The sequence below is a fragment of the Schistocerca cancellata genome, chromosome 4 (assembly GCF_023864275.1).
Source record: "Schistocerca cancellata isolate TAMUIC-IGC-003103 chromosome 4, iqSchCanc2.1, whole genome shotgun sequence".
NCBI classification, from domain to species: Eukaryota; Metazoa; Arthropoda; class Insecta; order Orthoptera; family Acrididae; genus Schistocerca; species Schistocerca cancellata.
In genome coordinates, this window is record NC_064629.1 from 535,204,622 (window position 1) to 535,227,724 (window position 23,103).

The 23,103-nt window shown below is 40.9% G+C and overlaps 1 protein-coding gene across 2 annotated transcripts in view; it reads left to right on the plus strand.

Annotated features, from left to right (window-relative positions):
- LOC126183545 (elongation of very long chain fatty acids protein AAEL008004-like) overlaps positions 1-13,678 on the plus strand; it is a 144,775-nt gene extending 131,097 nt beyond the window's left edge. Inside the window, exons 8-9 of one of the 2 annotated variants that reach the window (XM_049925616.1) lie at positions 8,979-9,115; positions 12,431-13,677. In XM_049925616.1, the coding sequence (XP_049781573.1) occupies positions 8,979-9,115; positions 12,431-12,595 (302 nt within the window). In that variant the 3' untranslated portion in view covers positions 12,596-13,677. Of the gene's footprint in view, positions 1-8,978; positions 9,116-12,430 lie in introns of both variants that reach the window. The other variant, XM_049925618.1, reaches the window with a different exon arrangement.
- The last annotated feature ends 9,425 nt before the right edge of the window (positions 13,679-23,103 follow it).

Consider the following 23,103-nt stretch of genomic DNA (forward strand, 5'->3'; position numbering starts at 1 on the left):
TCACATCAGGGACATTTCCAGAGCAGTTAAAACAGGCAAGAGTTGCACCTTTGCTTAAGAAAGGTAATGCAGAAGACATAGGAAATTACCAGACCATTTCTCTGCTGTCACCACTCTGAAAAATAATAAAAGCAATTATGAAAGATAGATTAATGAATTACCTGAATAAATGCAATCTTTTAAGCGAATCACAGTTTGGTTTCCGAAGTGGCCAAAACATCTAGTCAGCCATAGTAGAATTTACAAAAGTTGTACTTGATGCTCTTGACAAAGATGAGTGTGTCACAGGCATATTTTTGGATGTTTCTGTGGCCTTTGATACAGTCGACCACAAGATTCTATTAAATAAATTAGAAGCATTAGGAATAAGAGGGGTAGCTAATGACTGGTTTCGATCATACCTAGCAGACAGGGTACAAAGAATAGACATAACGCATACTTTAAATAGATCTAAACATTTAGTAAAACACTTACGAGAACCAAAATACATTAATATAGGGGTTCCACAAGGTAGAATTTGAGGACCAATACTATTCCTGATATACACCAATGACTTCCCCAGTAGTGCCACTCACTGTCAAAAAATTCTCTTCGCTGATGACAGCAATATTATAGTAACTGACAAAACAAGAGAACTCCTTGCAGAGAAAGCAACTGAAACTCTCAAGGAAGTTTACGATTGATCAATAAGCAATAAAGTGACATTGAACATAAAGAAAACTAATGTCATGAATTTCAGTTTGAAGAGGGGAAAATGACAGCATGAAATTAAATGTAGATGGTACCTCTATAGGCTGTGTAACAAATGCAAAATTTCTAGGAATGAATATTGACTCCCAGTTGAAGTGGTGTGAACACACGGAGGTACTTGCAAACAGAATGCCATCAGCATGTTATGCCCTTAGAATCCTATCATCAATGTGTAACATGCAGCGTCTTTTAGTTACATACTACTCATATGTACACTCATGCACGAAATATGAACGCAATTTTCAGACTCCAGAAAAGAGCCATAAGAATAATAATCAAAAATAGTAGTCGAGCTCATTGTAAAGATCTGTTCAAACCACTGGGGATTTTAGCTGCTCCGTGTGAAAACATTTTCCAGTCAGTTGTACACATCAATAATAACATTGGTAATTACTGCACAAACAGCTCTGTCCATGACCATGGAACAAGAGCTATACTCAACTTACAGTTACCAAGAAAAAATAAACATAAAACTCAAAACAGCGTTTTCTACCAAGGAATAAAACTGTACAATAAATTACCAAAAGAGATTAAAGAAATTGCAAAAATACACTCATTTAAAAAGGCAGCTAAAAAGTACCTGTTACGCAATAAATTTAATACATTAAAGGATTACTTCGACAAAACAGAGTTGGAGTCTGGTTAAATAAAGTTACACAAATAAATAATAATAATGATTATAAAACATCCAGTATTCCACCTAACACCTTCACATTATGTTTTTCCCTTCTTTTTTGCCTTTTCTAGAAAAACTTACTCCCAAGCTATGTATAGCACAATACTAACACGTCTTCCTCTTTCTGAGCTCAACATCTCACTCATTATAGAGGAATGCTGACTCACTTTTTCATGATAGCAAATGGGAAGTTGCGGTACCGAAAATGGCCCAGAGATCACCAGTGTGTGTGTGTGTGTAGTGAGTGAAGTGTTATGAAACAATGTGTGTGGGTAGTGTGTGCTGTGAATGGCAGTGAGGTATGAGTGAACAGTGTGGCGTTACATTATGTAATAAGTTATTTGTAAAAAAAGTATATATACCAGGAGTAAATCTAATGATTGCCTCTAACTATAAGTCTGTAAGTGTATGTGTATACGAATTAGCTTATTTTAAATTGGTCTAAACTTGTAAATATTTTGGCATGTCCAATATCCTTGTAAAAAGAAATCTACGGATGAATAAAGCTACTACTACTACTACTACTACTACTACTACTACTAGATTTTTTGAGAGGAGAAAGCTGACTGGAGACTCAAAGGCTTCCGCAAAGTCTCTAGTTATGGCAGAGTAGGTGCTGTGCTGATTGGATGTTATCGAGGTATTAAGGCAAGAAAATATTTATGGTGCTGGGTTGTAACACACAGTTGACATAGCTCGCGCTGCTCTTGCGTGATTTCCCACTTTTGAAGCCTTCTACAGGACCGTGAAGTGTTGAACAGCCCAGGTTCAACTCTTAACTCATCCTATGCCGATTGTGAGTAGCCTATACTACTAATGACCTGTCCACACGTAATGTAATCCACATATGTTCCCCGTAACATGTTGACGTTATTAATGTGTGACAGTTTGACGCAGCATGCAGTCAGTAAGACGATACCCTAGACTTCTGATCACACGGCCTTATGCAACCACACAAAGCCTCATACCTTAATACCATATTGTTATCCTGCCACAATATAGTCCACACATAATTACAAATATTCAGGAACTCTTAACTTAAGAACATGAGTGTAGCTACTATTTTGAGTAGAAAATGCCATTGGGAGTCAAGTATGGTACCACACTAGGTATCAACGAACTGTAAATTAATGTTTGAGCTCCACATGATTTATCAACAAAGTTAATAGTAAAGGTGCGCTCCTCCGAATTTGGACCTGTTTCTCAGAACGTTGTATTACATTTTTGGGTTGTAAGTCACACAGCAGGAACTGAGGAGGATCAACTAGGTACCTGAAAGAATCCTGCTCCAGCCGAAGTGTAAGAGCTGACATCTGGAGCTCTGGCCAAATGGAAAATTTTTGAATTTAGTCCAGCCCAGTGGTTTTTAGAATTATAAAAACGTTCAAATGTGTGTGAAATCTTATGGGACTTAACTGCTGAGGTCATCAGTCCCAAAGCTTACACACTACTTAACCTAAATTATCCTAACGACAAACACAGACACCCATGCCCGAGGGAGGACTCGAACCTCCGCCGGGACCAGCCGCACAGTCCATGACTGCAGCGCCCTAGACCGCTCGGTAAATCCCGCGCAGCTTAGAATTATACAGCGGCGCTCTCTCTACTCTGATAACGAAATTCCATTGACAGAATCTCTTCACACCAATACATTTAAGAATCTGATAATTGTTATACTGACGACTTCGTTCTAGCAGGACTTGGCCATCTCATGCACAGTGGTTACTATGTCATTTTCTGCAAATTACGTTGATGACGCAGGCCTCAAACAGACCTTTACTGGATGCTCCACATGCGTGGGTGTTACACATCTGCAGTTCCAAATTATAATACGCTATTTTTTTTAGGTCAATGACTTCTGCTTCAAATGGCTCAAATGGCTCTGAGCACTATGGGATTTAATATCTTAGGTCATCAGTCCCCTAGAATTTAGAACTACTTAAACCTAACTAACCTAAGGACATCACACACGTCCATGCCCGAGGCAGGATTCGAACCTGCGACCGTAGCGGTCGCGCGGTTCCAAATGACTTCTGCGTTTGGCTGTATCGTATTCTGGCAGTCACCTTCGGGGAAAGAATCTGTAGACGTTTTCTATATACGGGGAAGTACAGTGCAGCAGGAAATAACGCGTTGCACATTGGGCATTGTGACCTTGAGTGAAACTCACGAGAGGAAGGCCTTCAAAGACGGCAGTTGCCTAAAGAAAGTTACTCTCGATACCAATCTCTGGCAAATCAGATTGTCTAAGAAGAAATTCCTAGATGATGGCTGTGAGCACAGTTTCATGTCTGACAGCGCTAAAGGATGTATGCAGTCATGCGCATCCATTACAGTTGTTTACCTCGTAATACGTGAGATGTTACTTAACAGCTAGATGAACATTTCTCTACAACCCAGTGAAAGACTGCATTTTTTTGTGTCAATACTAATTTCCCAACAATCTCCATGGCGTATCTCCATCTGATGGCTATGAGCATGGAACATTTGCAAAATACCTGCCGGCCTGAGTGGCCGAGCGGTTCTAGGTGCTACAGTCTGGAACCGCGCGGCCGCTACGGTCGCAGGTTCGAATCCTGCCTCGGGCATTGATATGTGTGATGTCCTTAGGTTAGTTAGGTTTAAGTAGTTCTAAGTTCTAGGGGACTGATGACCTCCGAAGTTAAGTCGCATAGTGCTCAGAGCCATTTGAATTTGAACCACTCCCAAGTACAACGAAGGAAAAAGGACTACGTACATGCCTCCGTGTGAGTCCTAATTTCTGTTATCATATCTTCGTAGTCCTTACCCGAAACGTAGGTTGGCGCCAGCAGAATCTATCTGCAGTCAACTTCAAATGCCGGTTCTTTAATTTTGCTCAGTAGCGTTCCTCGAATAGAACGTCGCCTTCCCTTTAGGAATTTCCATTTGAGTTCCCAAAGCATCTCAATAATTCTTATGTGTTTTCCGCATCTACCAGTAACAGGTTTAGCAGCCTGTGCCTGAATTGTTTCGTTGTCTTCCTTTAATCGGACCTCAAACGGATCACAAACACCTGAGCACTAATCAAGAAAGAGACACACTACATTTAGAGCTAGCTGCCATCCATCACACGAACTATAAAATTGTCTAACTCATCTTGTATCTTGTCACTCAACGACCAAACGTTCCGGTACACCACATCATCATCAGCAAACAGCCGCAGATTGTTGCTCACCCCGTTTCAGATGCAACATAGATTTTTGTTTTTTTGTTTTACTGTCTGTACTTCTTCTCATACATTCGTCTTTTTTCGAGCTGTTCAAGAATACTTAAGAAATATTTAAGGATCTATACACATTTTATATCCTAGAGAAAACTTATCTCATATTTTTCAACACATTAAAACTTCTCTTTTTTGGCAACGTGGCTACAGCCCTTTCAACCTCTGTTTTCTAGCCAGTTCTGTGAAGAGTTGTGGACGTCCAACCATTTAGCACCTAGGTGTAGTTTCACTGTCCTGCTACCTCTTCCCGTAGATGCTCACGACAGTAGCACGTGAACATTCGACCAGCTTCGCCGTTTTCCAGAGACTCGTTCACAGCTCTGCGTAATAATAATCTGCCGCCGTTTGCCAAAGTCGCTTATTTCAATGGATTTCCCCATTAGTACCCCATATCTTCGCTAGGGCGATCCCTCATCCGTACCTGTTCCGCTTACATACTTTTTCTACCGCATCACGCCGAAACGCCACCAGTCGACATACAACGTCGCGGTGGGCAGTGGTCTTAATGCTTCGGCTCATCAGTGTAAATTCAGTTCATAAACAGAGCAAGATCCACCTCAAGCTGATCGTAGCCATGTATGCCAGACTGCTACACATTTGACAAGAAAACGTAAGCAACTGCAAAACTCCAATGTAACACGCAAAGTCGTAAAGAAAAAGTATACATTACCTTGTGTTGCTGAGCAGACAAATAAGAAGAGCGATATACGCATGTTGCTCTCACGTCCTCTATACGAACTTACTACTGCACTTACGCATAGCTCTCTTTCTTCTTTTTAGTGCATCTTATTGTAGCGAAGCTCATTATCACTTCTTACCAGTGTCACGCCTTCTAAACACAGCAGTGATAAAACAAAATACATCAGACAACAGTCTGGCCATTACATAAAATTTCTCATGACTACTTTCTGGCCAACACGGTCTGCATGCTCGCAACAACAACAACAACAAACACACTCCACCGGACTTCTACCCTCTGACTGCTCCTTCCTCCTTTCGAAAGCTAGTCTGTCCAAGTAATGCGACCACGCCCTCAATGTTCATTGGTAGAGCCAAACTCCCTCAGTAGTTCACGGGCAAGGACTAAGTGTAGCCGATGTAGCAGAGAAAATGCGCAAGTAGGTCATTGTGTTGCTGGTACAAAAGCAAAAGTGCGTGCCGTCAATACACATATAAGTACACTGAAGAGCCAAAGAAATTGGTACACCTGCCTAATATCGTGTAGGTTCCCCACAGGTACGCACAAGTGCCATGGACTCGACTAATGTCTGAGATGGAGATGGAGGGAACTGACACCATGAATCCTGCAGGGCTGTCCATAAATCCGTAAGAGTACGAGGAAGTGGTGATCTCTTCTGAACAGCACTTTGCAAGGCATCCCAGATATACTCAATAATGTTATGTCTGGGGAGTTTGGTGGCCGGCGGAAGTGTTTAAACTCAGGAGAGTGTTCTTTTAGCAGTTCTGGACTTTTGGGGTGTTGCATTGTCCTGCTGTAATTGCCCAAGTCCGTTGGAATGCACAATGGGCATGAACGGATGCAGGTGATCAGACAGGATGCCTATGTACATGTCACCTGTGAGAGTCGTACCTAGACGAATCAGGAGTCTCATATCACTCCAACTGCACACACCTGCGAGCTAACATCCCAAAGATATGTGTGTATGTGTGTGTGTGTGTGTGTGTGTGTGTGTGTGTGTGTGTGTGTGTGTGTGAAATAATATTTATTTTGGTATGCTTCTTTTTTTGTGGCTGCATGTGTGGGAGGGACGATTTTATCTTGTCACTTCTTTTATAAATGTAGTAGGGAGCCTGTGCTGATGGGTGTTTGCTCGTTTATCACATGTTTGTTTTCAGCGATGGCTTTCTAAATGTGGAAGTTTTCTTGCATTTGTATAAGGTATTTGTCATGGTTGTTTATTCTATATATTACTACATCATAGCAAAAACCAGCCACCAGACCTGTTTATAACCTATAGGTACATTGCTCCAAAAGGTAAACTAAATAGTAAAAATACGTACATATTCCAGGTCACTGAAGATGCCTTGCAAGAATAAAGGCGAAACGATTATGGCACGAAAATTGTGCTTCATTCAGTTGTAGTCAGACGGTCCTTAAAGTAAAAAGTGTCAATATAACGGATCATATGTAATTAGGTCATTAAAAGTGACAGCTTTGAAGCTGTTGGATGGTCATTGGTGCATGTACAAGTGCTTCAATATGCCTCCACAATACATCCCACACATGCTCAATGGGATTTAGCTCAGGGGAACGGCCAGGCTAGTCCATTCGCCGAATGGAGCTCCTCCTACTGGACCACCAAAGCTAGCGTGTTCGATAGAGCAACTGTGCTGGGGGTGGAACGGAACGCCCTACCACAACTCCTAATCCAGCCTTGTGGCCAGCGATACAGATAGCCGTACCGTAGGTGCAACCACAACGGAGGGGTATCGGTTGAGAGGCCAGACAAACGTGTGGTTCCTGTAGAGGGGCAGCAGCCTTTTCAGTAGTTGCAGGGGCAACAGTCTGGATGATTGACTGATCTGGCCTTGTAACACTAACCAAAACGGCCTTGCTGTGCTGGTACTGCGAACGGCTGAAAGCAAGGGGAAACTACAGCCGTAATTTTTCCGAGGGCATGCAGCTTTACTGTGAGAGCTGCATCAGACCAGTCTCAGGACTGAAGACCACAACAACAACAAATGTGTGATTTCCGTTCGTCTTATTGCATATTTCCTTCAGTTACCTTCTGTACTATACTGTATTAGTTCTTTGTATCTATGACCGAACTTTCAAAGAGCAATATTATTTGGCAATGAAACATAATGCAAAAGTTACTTTCGTTATTAGGACTGGCACACCAGTGTCGTAATGGTAATCTTGGAGCTTCCAGGAAAGATTTCTATGCTACGATGTTTCTGACGTTGAAGTATGCTAAACTAACTCACTGATTGTGTTTTAGAAATGTACTTAATATTTTGCAGGAACTACTACCTCTGTCCTCTTTTCTTTTAAAGCCTAATATTTGTACGCTTAAATAAGATATCGTAATTCTGTGACACATTTTCCATACTCTTGGATATTTTCTCTTTATAAATGTTCCGGTATTTATTAATTTTCTGGTGTATTGGTCATAAATCCTAGTGAAATGCAGACTGTATTTTATGGTTTAGAGTTACAGCTGTCAGCAGTCCGAAAGTTGATTTCATCCGACATTTGAACTGACATACCCAGACACTTATATGGTGGCCTACAGATTAACGTGGACTCCGAACCACGGTTTATCTTGACACTTTGGGCAATAGCATATCATTGCCAGACGTAAAAGCAAAAATTGTTGACACAAAATCTTGAATGGTAAAAAGTACTGAATTTGAACAGTTCTCGGGTATCCGACCGGGTAGCGTCGTAATTTCTCCACAATATTTCGGCAGACGTACACGCTGCCATCTTCAGGTGGTTCCTGACGAATGCTGTCCTGTTCCTCTCGGCGCCCTATATATATTAGCCGTTACCCCCTCCACCGTTCCTCTTCTGGTGTCTTCGGTGAGGCCGGCGCGACGGGTACTGGAAGTGGTGTGGGAAGCGGCGCCTGGGTCTGAACTGGGGTCTGCAGTCTCCCTGCTGCCGCCGTCGGGGGCGGTCCTCGATCTCTGGGACCGCATCTTTCTCTCCAGGCTGAGTGCAGGGTTCCAAGCGTGACTAAGTTCGAGGCCGCTGTCTTAATTAATTAGATCGTCCTGTAGTCGGATTTCGATGGTCTCTTTAGTAACGCATTCCCAGAACTAGGAGGATTGATGGAGTATTTTTGTTTTTTGATAGTCCATAGTATGGCCAGTCTTTATACAATGGTCAGCCACGCCTGATTTAGTGGCCTGGCGTAATTCGGTACGGCGCTTGTGTTCGCGGCACCTCTCTTCTACAGTGCGGACTGTCTCCCCAATGTATGGTTTTCCGCACTGTCAGGGAATTTGATAAACGTCTGGTTTTCGAAGGCCTAGGTCATCTTTCACTGAATCCAGTAGAGTCAAGGTTTTTGCAGGGGGTCGGAATACACATTTCACATTGTGTTTCCCCAGGATTCTATCGATTTTTCTTGAGGTTTTTCCGACAAACGGAATGCACGCCAATGACTTGTGTTCTTCTGTTTCTTCTTCTTGTTCTCTTGGCGCAGTCTAGTACTGAACACCCAAACTTCGGATCTCTAGGCCGAAACTTATCCACCTAGCCAACAAGCCAAGTTTTCTGAAATGTCAATATGTAAGCCTTTCTTTTACAGTTTAACAACTATATGAATCTTGTTTCAGGAGGACATGGCACTTTCGTGGGTTTCTTGAACACCTTCGTACATGTCATAATGTACACTTACTACCTGATGACTATTGTCAACCCTGAGTACAAGAAGTCAATTTGGTGGAAGAAACATATCACTCAGCTACAAATGGTAAGACAATTTGAAATTGCACATTTTTTGTAAAATCATTGTACATTTAAGTAATAGCAATGAACGTTCCTAACACGACTGATCATTCTGTACCTATTTCGCAAATTTTACAGCATTTTTGTATCTTTGAATGGCTATAAAACATATCTACCATCTTCATCCTTCTAAATATGCGTATTATTAATCCACCTAATAGAATCGAAATTAGAGATCCAGTGATTCATTGTTCGCGATCTTTTTCCTATGTCTTTCAGTCACTGGGAATTTATAGCCTGCACAGTCCTATAAACGTACTCTGAAGGGGGAATCAGTAGTAAGAAAGTATAACGATGTGGCCGTCATGGTGGCTTATAGTTTGCCTTTTTTATTTATTTTTTATTTTATTTTTTATTTTTATTTATTTATTTATATATATTTTTTAAATGTGTGAACTGCGGTTTATATCAACAATTTTCACATGGCGCGTTCCTAACGAGACTAAATTAAAAAGGCGATCCCTTTTGCACGTAATATACAGAAAAACGTCGACTCAATATTACTGAAGAAAAATGCTCTCTTCCATTATCTTTTGTCATAGTCAGTGTATATAACACCTGTTATCATTGAAAAGGGGAAATCAAACGTTTCATACTAATACTTTTTGGGCCCACTTCGGTAAGAGTCACTTCGTACATAGACCAACAGCCATTCCAAGAGTACGCCTTCGATAGTTGCATCACTATATTACAACAACCTCCAATGTACATTGATTGTTGTTGTTGTTCAGCATTGGGTGCATGGTAACAGAGTCAGTAGCGATGTACCAACATATTTTTGGAAACTGAGAAAGACCAAAGGAATCATCAAAGCAGAGTGAAATTTATGGTGCTGTTAGATAGGGTGTATTATTCATATAGCTACAAATCGTAATCGACTCTACTTGACTAATTCCACCACCTGACCTTTATAGAGAAGGCTGTAGAGGTGCCAAAAAAAGTGATGTGTAGTCATCAACAGTGTGTAAATTGTCCGATATGAATCACCGTACCAAGCCAATGTTGAAGCTCGCCACACACGTGAAATAAAAAGTGCGAACTAGAATGACAACAAAGCCTGCATATTGAGAATTACGCATCTGTACATGTATGCTCATATCTACATCTACATCTTCGTGATTACTCTGAAATTCACAATTAAGTGCCTGGCAGACGGTTGATCGAACCACCTTCAAGTTATTTCTCTACTGTTACACACTCGAAAAGCACGCGGGAAAAACGAACACTCAAATCTTTCTGTGTGAGCTTTGATTTCTCTTATTTTATTATGATGATCATTCTTCCCCTATGTATCCGGTCGCCAACAAAATATTTTCACATTCTGAGGAGAACATTGGTGATTGAAATTTCATGAGAATATCCTGTCGCAACGAAAAACTCCTTGTGGAATATTTACTTCGTCTTCTTTGGTGAAGGAATTTCAGAGAACCGTATTTAGTAACCCTCCTTTAGTGGCTCTGTCATCAATGTTATCGTGCAGTGAAGGTATTGATTACGTCTTTCCGCTGGTGTCCTTTATATACGACCAGAATCTCTTTGGATTTTCTGCCAGGGTTCGAGACAGAGTTTCGTTGTGGAAAGTATTAAAAGCATCTCGCATTGAAGTTTGCGCTACAGTTAGAGCTTCTGTGAAACTTCGTCAATCTTGAGGGTTTTGCGCTAGCGTGTAATGGCGTGTTATAGCGCGATCTATATGGGCATCTAATGGCATTGAACTGAAGATAAAATAACTTATCCGATCTTGATCGAAAATGTGACGACTACACGGAATGGCAGACATCTCATCGATACTGAGCTATCTCCCTGCTTCTAACGACCTCTAAATAAGGAAGCGAGGATAGTGTTTCATGTCCCGTCGATGCCGAGGTCATTATATACGCAGCACAAGTGCGGATCTGTTAAGGATGGAGAAGTCAGTTGCAACTTTATTTCTGAAGACTCATTCCAGCTTTCGTGAGCGAGGGAAACCACTGAAAACCGAAAGCTCGATGCAGGTTGGGAATCCGCATCCAGAACTTCTCAAATATGACTTCAGTCTCTCAAGCACAGCAATGCGACGCTCACTCTAACTAACCTCGACGTCGAAGAAATGTTAAACTCTACCTTTTTACGTGTCATACACAACAACCTGCTCCATTTCTGAGAGTATGTGATGCATATTTCGTTCACTAAACGTTCCTTCCATGAAGTTATTATTTTCTGAAGTTTCGCTTCCATGTCTGATGTGTTTCTAAATTGCTAAGAGAGAGAATGTAGGGCTCATTCCCGAAAAAGTACACTACTGCTTCATTTCCCAATCCTTTTACAACTAAGCTAGCTTCTAATAATCTCGTCGAAAACAGTTATTAAACTCTGACCTTTTTTCGCTCCCTTTTACCATGTTTTTATTTGGCTGCTTTCTTGCCAGTCTGTCTGTTTGGTAAAAATTTTGCAATTAATTTTAAACTAAGCTCCTGATAAGCTGGAACCTTGGAATTTAGAACATATCTGAGAACAGCATGAAAATGGAATATTAATTCACTCTCTTGTCGGTCTATCCTGTAGGATTGGAGTGGGGGTGAGAAAGTTTGGTAACAGCTGACATCTCAGTTGTCCTGCAGGACCGAAGTAGTGTAGTGTCACAATGCGTTTCAGACGGTATGTGAGTGAATGGTCACAGCTGAGCAGAGAGAGGGAGGAAGAGGAGATGGACAGAGAGAAGAACAGGAGGAAAATTGCGCAATATATGACATACGCATACAAATATGAAGCCACATATAAAAAGCTAATACATAATATGGCATTAAAATGTTTAAAATCCATTGAAAAATTTCACACACACACAAGACTAAAAAGTAAAAAATATTTGTGTAAATAAAAATAATTTTTTATATTACACGTTTTTAAATTGGAATAAAAAGTATAAAATAATTTCTCCCGCACCAATTACTAACCCCGCACAGATACTCCTGAAAATTTGTCGTTGTGAATTTTTAATAGCTCTGACAATACTTGCAAGATTTAGAACGAAAGACGTGGGGCTCATGCAGTACATAATTTATGGATGCTATTAAAAATTCAGAAGCAAACATTTTCATTATTATCTGTATGGTGTTAGAAATTTGTATAGGGCTAGGAAAAATCATTTTATACTTTTTAGTTCTAATTAAAAACGTCTTATACTAAAAATTAGTGTTTATTTAAATAACTATTGATGTTTGCAGTGAATGAATCTCAAAGAGCGCGTGACTCCCGTGCCACGTGTGCATGCAGTACTATATGTGATGGTGCCTTGTTGCAGACGCAGTTCATGATGATCACGGTGCACGCGTCGCAGCTGTTGTTCCGGGACTGCGGGTACCCGCAGTGGGTCGGCTACGTCGTCGTGCCGCAGAACGCCTTTATGTTCGTCCTCTTCTACGACTTCTACCGAAAAGCTTACTGCGGCGAAAAGAAGAATGTGTGATGTGGGGACTTTGTGAAGTTATGCTGGACTTTGTGCGATGTTAGACCTCGGACACGCTTTTGCAGCTGGCAATGCATTTCGCTTCCGGCACGATGATTGGGAGCGTTTCAAACTATCATTTCACAGCGTAATGAAATTTTTGTTTACAACGATTCTTGTCCCTTTTTGTTATTTTATTGAGAGTTCATTAGTAAGGTTTTAAAGTACTTGGTAGGGAACCAGTAAATGAAGTAGAGGAAGAGATGTATTCTTCATTCCACTATGGATCAAGAAACGAACGGAACAGACCATCGCAGGGATCGAACGAAATACTGAAAAACAGAAAAAAACTTTAACCACAATGAAAAACAGTGATATTTCATGTGTATGTAAACTACTGCGCAGAACTGCAAGAATCATAAAACAAGAAAAGTGTCACAGAAAATTTTAAGTGTGAACATTTTTGTTCAGGCCTAAAGTGACTGCTTAAGACAGGGAATACAAGTAATATCCATAACTAGCAACTAATTCGTAAATTACTTGTTTACTGGCTAAATCAATGGCAAAACTTTTGGAGTATTTCAAATAACGTGAAACAATTCCCAAATAGCGATATGGATTTATGCGAAGCAGGTGATGTAACAGCTGAACCCCTGCGGCAGGTTGCGGGTATTCTTAACATGCTACGTAACTGTAAAGAAAAGGGCAAAAATTCGCTATCAGATCTTTAAAAAGCACTTCCGTAGCATTTGGTCTTGATTATGCGTAGATGCATTCCCAACGATATTTCAGCAATCACTCGTTAAATTATATGTAAGAAAATTATTGACGACTCGTTCCGAGGCATATATTCTAAGCATCTGGTATAGCACTTTTTTCCATTTAGGGGAAAAAGTATGAGAATGGTATTATTTTATGCCTTGAAACGAATTTTTTCAATAAATAATAGTGATAATCTATGGATATTGCTTGTACCTCACAAAATTGAAGAAAATTCATCTTGTATTACCGAAGAGGTCTTCAAAGGCAGTAATGTAACATTTTTGTTCACAAATGTGTAACAACATTTTTTTTCGAAGATGTTACAAATTTTCGAAATAAATTATATATAAGAATACAGCATATTATTATTTAAAAATCGCAATTGCTTATCTTTAAAGCGGAACACCTCTGTTTCATCCATCGAAGCTTACCGCTTGGTAAAACAAAATACGGGAATTCATGCAATGGCTATCCATCGGCTGAGCATTGTAAAAGTTCATTATCGAATGGCAGTGACATACTGCGCATTGCTTACGGATAGTGGTACAAAGAACATAATACGCCAGTCAGACTCAATGAGTTGAGAGTGGTGGCAAGATCTTACGGACTACAGAAGTGTAGAAAATGGTAAAAATTACACAAATAAAATACTTACTTTAAATTCAATAGATGTGGGGACGCCGTTATTTGAGATGTAGTGTTACAGCAGAATGTTGTAATTAGTCAACATAAAATACGAAGGAACGACTGAAAGTGAGAAAAATCGAGAAAAATACCTGAAAAAAATGGTTCAAATGGCTCTGAGCACTATGGGACTTAACTGCTGAGGTCATCAGTCCCCCAGAACTTAGAACTACTTAAACCTAACTAACCTAAGGACATCACACACATCCATGCCCGAGGCAGGATTCGAACCTGCGACCGTAGCGGTCGCGCGGCTCCAGACTGTAGCGCCTAGAACCGCTCGGCCACTCCGGCCGGCTACCTGAAAAATATTACCCAAAGAAAGAACAAGCACGGTGACAATTTCCTACAGCTTTATTAGACGGTTGATTAGGTAATGGGTTAAGAGCATAAAGCGGTGGTACGTATAGATGCTCATCTTTGAGAACGATGGCTTATCCTTCCTTGTTATCCCAAACCGAGCCTGTGGTACGTCTCGGAAGATCCCGTCGTCGATGGGAAGTCAGAGAGTTAATCTTCCTTCCTAAGAACTGAATTCACGTTCTGTGACTATGATACCACAGGGAGGCGTTCCTCGTCGGCACATCAATAGTGAAGTAAAATAACTACTTTTATGTCCGCCATCTTAGTTTTAGTTCTCAGTGGTGACCTGTACAGTAAATACCTTACTGCTAGTGAATTATACGACTGCAGTGGTGAGCATGGGAAGTACACCCGATTACGATATCCAGTAGCTACGAGCAAAGTGAGCGACTTCTTAAATATTGTCTCTGTCCCCAGGCATTCCACAGCATGCGCCAAGACAGTGATACAACTGAAAAAATAATTTGTACACAAAATAAATGTTTTACTTGCCTGATAATTACGTTTTTCAGCTCGAAATATGTTGTATTAACAAAAATATAAACAATATACTTAGGTATGACTGGTAGCGGTTACTATAAAAAGTTTTTATTCATTTTAATTGACAGTCAAAGTCAAACAGAGCCAGTACTGCTATAGACTGAATCGATATATATTATCAAGCATAATTTTGTTTGATTACACATGCTACTAGCGTCAAAGATCTGGCATGGTGATCGTAGACATGCTGTGCCATCACTGAGAACAAATATGACAAATCCAAAATAAATATACAAGTTAGGACTTGTAAACGACTGGCACTTGAACAATTTTCCTTTTACCAGTGAACTATGACAGAACATACATATAATACTGCATTTTTATAGATGAGTATCATAAATCATCGCGGCAGGCTTCGTGCCATAACAAAGTACCAATCATAGAGCAGCGCGGGGTACAGCTGCAGTAACTCTCAGTTGATATACAGAATGCACACATCGTTTAGTTCAGTAGTATTCTTATGTAGCTATTTATTTGTTTGTTCGTTTTTAGCAATTTTTTATTTTAAGAGTTTGTGTATTTTTCGATTGTTTGTATAGAGTGCGTTAACTCTGTACTGTAGTTTTCCGCCACTGTAAGCGATGTGCCACTTTATTTACTTTATTTCCGCGCCCTTTGAGACTTTCTTCCTCTTCCTTAATCATTTCCTGACTAATATAGTTAGTAAATTTATTAGTGATTTTATATAATTTTTTACTTAGTAGGAAATGGATAGTTATTGTGTTTGTTGTGTGTGGACACAAGGAGAATTGACCGCTTCTAACCCTGCAAGAAAATTACCACATACAGAAAACCAAAGCAGAAAGGGAAACGCTGTTGAATGATCAAGTACACATGCCAAGTAATTCACTGTTTACACTAATAGATAAAATAATAGAATAACGCTCCCAGAGAGGATTAATATAATAATACCATCCAATATAATAATAATACCACCCAACATCTTTACACTCACTTATCCACGAACCCCTCCACAGAACACTAAAACGAAAAGTCAAATCAGCTCTCACCAAAGATTTCAACCACTCGCTAACAGCTAGTGCATTCATATTCAACACCATACAATTCAAACCACCCACCCCCGCCACCCCAACACAAGAAAACACTCTTCACTTCAGCTCATTCTCTCTCTCATAAACACACACTGTATAAACATCATGAATAGAAGTATTGCCTCTCAGGTTCCTACATTTCTTCGGCACTCAAATTGATATTCCTCTAGGTCAGCCTTTCCATTCTTCTGTAAATAATTCGTGTTAGGACTTTGCAACCATGATTTATTAAACATGTTTAGGTAGTATTAACGCCTGACAGCACATACAATCATTGGAACTATTAAATCATTCTTGAAGTCTGAGGATATTTCACTTGTTTCATATATCTTGTGCAGCAGTTGACATAAATTTGTCACCGCTAGGATTTCAATAATTCGGAGAGACTGTCTACTCCAGGGGACTTGATAGGGTTTGGGTCTTTCAGTGCTCTACCAAACTGTCCTGCCAGTATCGTATCCCCCATCTCATCTTAATTTATTTCCTTTTCTGTTTCCATAATATTGTCTTCAAGTTCATTCTCCCTGCAAAGCCATTGTGTATATTCCTGCCACCTTAAAACTTTACCTTCTTTGCTTAGCATTACCTTGCCTTCTGAGCTCTTGATACCCACACAGTTGTTTATCTCTTCTCCAAATGTGTCTTTAATTTTCCTAAAGGTGGCAGCTATCTTCCTCATTGTCGTGCAGGCATCTACAACCTTGCATTTGTCCTCTAGCCATTCGCGCTTAGCCATTTTGCCTGTTTATCTGCCGTCTAAAAGACCATTCACTAGCTGGATTTAAATATTTTCTCCTTTCTTCAGTTAAATTCGGTGTCTCCCGTGTTATCCAAAGGTCTTTACTGATCATCGTTTCTTTGCCCATTTGATACTCTGCTGCATTCAATACTATTTCATCTCTCAAACCTAACTACTCATCTTCAATCGTATTTATTTCCCCTCTTTCCGTCATCGTTGCTAATGCTCCCTTTAAAACTCTCAACAACTCTGGTTTTTTTTTTTTTTCAATTTGTCCTGGACACATCTCTTTAATTTCCTACAGCTTTGCAATTTCTTCAATTTTAATTTGAAGTTCAAACTAAACAATTATGGTCAGAGTTCATATCAGCCCATAGAAATATTTTTCAGTTTCAAATCTGGTTTCGAAATCTGTTTCTTACCATTACATAACCTATCTGAAATCTTCCCGTACCTTGAAGGTCTCTTTCACGTATAAAAAATTCTTTCACGTTTCTCAAAACTAGAGTTATCAGTGATTAAACTATGCTCTGTGCAAAATCCAACCAGGCGACTTCCTCTTTCTGTCGTTTCCCCCTGTCCGTATTCACCTACTACTTTACCTTCTCTTACTTCTGCTACGGCAGAATTACAGTCCCACGTCACAATTAAATTTTCATATCCCTTAACTATCTGGGTAATACAGACATTGTTTCAATTTATTCATCTCCAGAATTAGTACTCATTTAAACTTGAACTATTGTGGCTTCGTGTCTATCTTGGCTACAACGCGTTCACCATGTAATTCATAGTAGCTCATTGCATACCTATTTTCTTACAGATTATTAGACATCCTCCTGCATTACCACCAATTTTATTTTGTATTTGTAACCCTGTATTCACATGACCCGAAGCTTTGTCCTTCCTGCCGTCGCACTCCATTAACGCCAACTATATCTAACGTCATTCTTTCCAATTCCCTTTTTAAATTAGCTAACCTTCATCCGCGAGTAAGAGATCTAATACTACATGCTCCGACCTGTTTTGTTTTTCTGATGACGACTATTTTTCCTCTACAATATATTACCGAAGCGGATGCCATAATCATTTAACCATACAGTACTTCCGATTGCCCTCCGGAAAAATAACGGCTCTACTTTCCCCTTGCTTCCAGCCGTTCGTAATATCAGCAGATCAACATCAACATCATTGAGGCTAAAACTGCAAGGCCGTATCAGTCAATCATTCAGACTGTTGTTCTTACAACTACTGGAAAGTCTGCTGTCTCTCTTTAGGAACCATAGGCCATAGGTTAGTCTTGCCTTTCCCCGGCTGCCCTCCCCCCTCCCCCTCCGTTGTGGGCTGCACCTACCCTACGATGCGACAATCGGTATCGGTGAGGCACGCAAGGCATCGTATCCCCACAACATCCATCGTTCATAGGGGGCAGCTATACTAACCAGAACCAGTGCCTCACTATGAGGTACAGGTTCAAATGGTTCAAATGGCTCTGAGCACTATGGGACTTAATATCTGAGGCCATCAGTCCCCTAGAACTTAGAACTACTTAAACCTAACTAACCTAAAGACATCACACTCATCCATGCCCGGGGCAAGATTCGAACCTGCGACCGTAGCGGTCGCGCAGTTCCAGACTGAAGCGCCTAGAACCGCTCGGCCACACCGGCCGGCTGAGGTACAGGCATGCCGCAATAACGTACCTCTGCTTAATACACATAACAACCTGAAATCCATTTGCTTTAAATTAACTGTTGCACAAACTCAGCGCTGTTTACAACTTCCGACACAACAGTGCTTTACTATGCGTGGTCCTGTAGTAGTTGGTATGCCCCTGCCCCCCTGCGACCTCTAGATTTCCTTTCCGAGCCTACAGTTTAACCTGCACTCAGCCCCAGAGTTCATCTTTGCGTTCCACACACACACACACACACACACACACACACACACACACACACACACACACACAAACACAAAATCATTCTCTGAGACGAAATGAGCTCTTAGTGACAAAAAAAGTTCTAGGACTGAAAGCGGACTGAATCCATACTTCCAGATATCTCAGTCTGAAAATCACTGGAGGTTGGAATGAAATTTTTAAATTCTATTTTAGATCGTGTGAATAATGATAATCACATTCATAAAAAAGTCTGCATATATTATTCTTATGACATGTTTCTTTACGTGCGTTGCTGTTGCCGAAAATACACCAGTGAATTGTCATTACTTTCATCTCAATATTAAATCTTCTTACAGCTCTGACTGTCAAACTAGCAACTTACTCTACATGGTTTCATACGAAAATAAATCATTAAATAGAATCTCACGGTCAAATGTAAGAATACGCCCTCCTCTCGTTCTCGGGGAATTTTTAAGGTATCTCACGTCATGTAATGATAGCCCAGTATTTCTAAGTTTTTTCTGCTCTCTTACATTTCATCCCTCCTGAAAAATAAAATTGTGTAATGAGCATGAATGACAATACCTTCCTGAAAAACGTGATTTGACTGGTTAGATCAAGCAAAAGTAAGTCAAGCAGAGATGTAAATATCTCGGCAGTCATTCGATAATACTGAAAGCGACTTGTCGCTTCCACCCAATCCGTAAACTAAGTCTGTAGTTCATTACCATTTCTTGTTGTAGTTTCTGTACATTCAAAATCTTTTACTTTGTCTTTTCTTCTTCTTTTTCTTCTTCTTTCCCTCTTCGTCAACGAGCATGCAAGCAATACTAATCTCTACTACGGAAAAAATTATTAAGTATAATAAGTCTACGCAAAGTTTTTTGGTAGTAAAATTAGTGGTAGATCATAAGACAACGAGCTTCAATAAAAATACCTAAGTGCTGCGACATTTGACCGGAAAAGCTACAGAATTTCATTCGAGCAGGACGTTCCTAGTGTACACTACTGGCCATTAAAATTGCTACACCAAGAATAAATGCAGATAATAAACGGGTATTCATTGGACAAATATATTATACTAGAACTGACATGTGGTTACATTTTCACGCATTTTGGGTGCATAGATCCTGAGAAATCAGTACCCAGAAAAACCACCTCTGGCTGTAATAACGGCCTTGATACACCTGGGGATTGAGTCAAACAGAGCTTGGATGGCGTGTACAGGTACAGCTGCCCAAGCAGCTTCTACACGATTGCACAGTTCATCAAGAGTGCTGACTGGCGTATTGTGACTGGCCGGTTGCTCGGCCACCATTGACCAGACGTTTTCAGTTGGTGAGAGATCTGAAGAATGTGATTGCCAAGGCAGCAGTCGAACATTTTCTGTATCCAGAAAGGCCCGTACAGGACCTGCAACATGCGATCGTGCATTATCCTGCTCAAATGTAGGGTTTAGCAGGGATCGAATGAAGAGTAGAGCCACGAGTCGTAACACATCTGAAATGTAATGTCCACTGTTCAAAGTGCCGTCAATGCGAACAAGAGGTAACCGAGACGTGTAACCAATGGCACCCCATACCATCACGCCGGGTGATACGCCAGTATAGCGATGACGAATACACGCTTCCAATGTGCGTTCACCGCGGTGTCGCCAAACACGGATGCGACCATCATGATGCTACAAACAGAACCTGGATTCATTTGAAAAAATGACGTTTTGCCATTCGTGCACCCAGGTTCGTCGTTGAGTACATCATCGCAGGCGCTCCTGTCTGTAATGCAGTGTCAAGGGTAACTGCAGCCATGGTCTCCGAGCTGATAGTGCATGCTGCTGCAAACGCCGTCGAACGGTTCGTGCAGATGGTTGTTGTGTTGCAAACGTCCCCATCTGTTGACTCAGGGATCGAGGCGTGGCAGCACGATCCGTTACGCTCATGCGGATAAGATGCCTGTCATCTCGACTCCTAGTGATACGAGGCCGTTGGGATCCAGCACGGCGTTCCATATTACCCCCCTGAACCCACTGATTCCATATTCTTCTAACAGTCATTGGATCTCGACAAACGCGAGCAGCAATGTCGCGATACGATAAACTGCAATCGCGATAGGCTACAATCCGACCTTTATCAAAGTCGGAAACGTGATGGTACGCATTTCTCCTCCTCACACGAGGCATCACAACAACGTTTTATCAGGCAACGCCGGTCAACTGCTGTTTGTGTATGAGAAATCGGTTGGAAACTTTCCTCATGTCAGCACGCTGTAGGTGTCGCCAACGGCGCGGACCTTGTGTGAATGCTCTGAAAAGCTAATCATTTGCATATCACAGCATCTTGTTCCTGTCGGTTAAATTTCGCATCTGTAGCACGTCATCTTCGTGGTGTAGCTATTTTAATGCCCAGTAGTGTAAATTGGTGAGTGCAACTGCAGACCAGCCTCTGAGTAGCATTCACTCAGCTTCATGTACCGTGTCTGTGGGTTCCAAGACTGGGATTTGTGGAAGACAACTTGAACACTAATATTCGTTCTTCCAGAACAATCAGTACGACATGCTCGCCGACACAACACTGATGGGATGTCTCTCTACAACAGTGTTTGCCGTCCTCGATATATCGTTAAGCTGTGATACACGTCTGTTTATGTCTTCAGTGGTACTGTAAATGGTACCTATTGGCACCCCGCTGTGCGCTTGACCAGAATGACACTGCTGTATGCGAATTACAAGTGTCGTTTATCACGAGATTGTCGCAAGTGTGGGAACATCTTAGTTCGACAAACTGAAGTCCGTCTGGAAGAGAAATTTATTAGAGGGAAACAACTTTTTGCCAGCTAGAAGACAACGGTCTGCATTTGCGTTTGCGCTGTTTCTGGAGGAGCTACCCGCCAAGTGTCATTAGCAGCCGCGATAAAAGGCGACAAGCAGACAAGAGACTTTAGCGAAAAGAGCTTTGAACTCTGCAAGCAGGCAGTCCTGCACAGTAAACTTTGTAGTTGATTATTGGAATCACTAACTGATTCGCACCTATTTGTAAAGGTGCCCAAGTTTCCTTTCAGTCACTGAATAGCGATGACAAACGGAGAGTTGTCGTCAAACACGAATCTTATCTTACCAACGCCAAGGCTTACGGACGTCAATAATGGTAGCCATTGTTAAAATGTGGCAATATTGCTGTAGTGTAATGTAATTAGTAACTATCCAGATGGATTAAATCTTAGTCCCTCGCTAATTTAAGTTTCGTAATAACTTTCCTTCAGGCTTTTCAGATCTTCATAATCTTCATAATATCACCTAGAATAACTGACCCTTAAAATAAAAATAATGAACTATAAAATTGAGAATTGTCAGGACCAGATCTTTAGCTTACGGCAAATTATGGAGAAGTATTATGAGTGGAACAGGGAACTGTATCTATGCTTAATAGATCTAGAAAAGGCATATGACCGGGTTCCTAGGAGGAAGTTATTGTCTGTTCTACAAGATTATGGAATAGGAGGCAAACTTTTGCAAGCAATTAAAGGTCTTTACATGGATAGTCAGGCAGCAGTTAGAGTTGACGGTAAATTGAGTTCATGGTTCAGAGTAGTTTCAGGGGTAAAACAAGGCTGCAACCTGTCTCCACTGTTGTTCATATTATTTATGGGTCATATGTTGAAAACAATAGACTGGCTGGGTGAGATTAAGATATGTGAACACAAAATAAGCAGTCTTGCATATGCGGATGACTTAGTTGTGATGGAAGATTCGATTGAAAGTTTGCAAAGTAATATTTCAGAGCTAGATCAGAAATGTAAGGACTATGGTATGAAGATTAGCATCTCCAAAACGAAAGTAATGTCAGTGGGAAAGAAATATAAACGGATTGAGTGCCAAATAGGAGGAACAAAGTTAGAACAGGTGGACGGTTTCAAGTACTTAGGATGCATATTCTCACAGGATGGCAACATAGTGAAAGAACTGGAAGAGAGGTGTAGCAAAGCTAATGCAGTGAGCGCTCAGCTACGATCTACTCTCTTCTGCAAGAAGGAAGTCAGTACCAAGACTTAGTTATCTGTGCACCGTTCAATCTTTCGACCAACTTTGTTGTATGGGAGCGAAAGCTGGGTGGATTCAGGTTACCTTATCAACAAGGTTGAGGTTACGGATATGTAAGTAGCTAGGATGATTGCAGGTACTAGTAGATGGGAACAATGGCAGGAGGGTGTCCACAATGAGGAAATCAAAGAAAAACTGGGAATGAACTCTATAGATGTAGCAGTCAGGGCGAACAGGCTTAGATGGTGGGGTCATGTTACACGCATGGGAGAAGCAAGGTTACCCAAGAGACTCATGGATTCAGCAGTAGAGGGTAGGAGGAGTCGGGGCAGACCGAGGAGAACGTACCTGGATTCGGTTAAGAATGATTTTGAAGTAATAGGTATAACATCAGAAGAGGCACCAAAGTTAGCACTGAATAGGGGATCATGGAGGAACTGTATAACGGGGGTTATG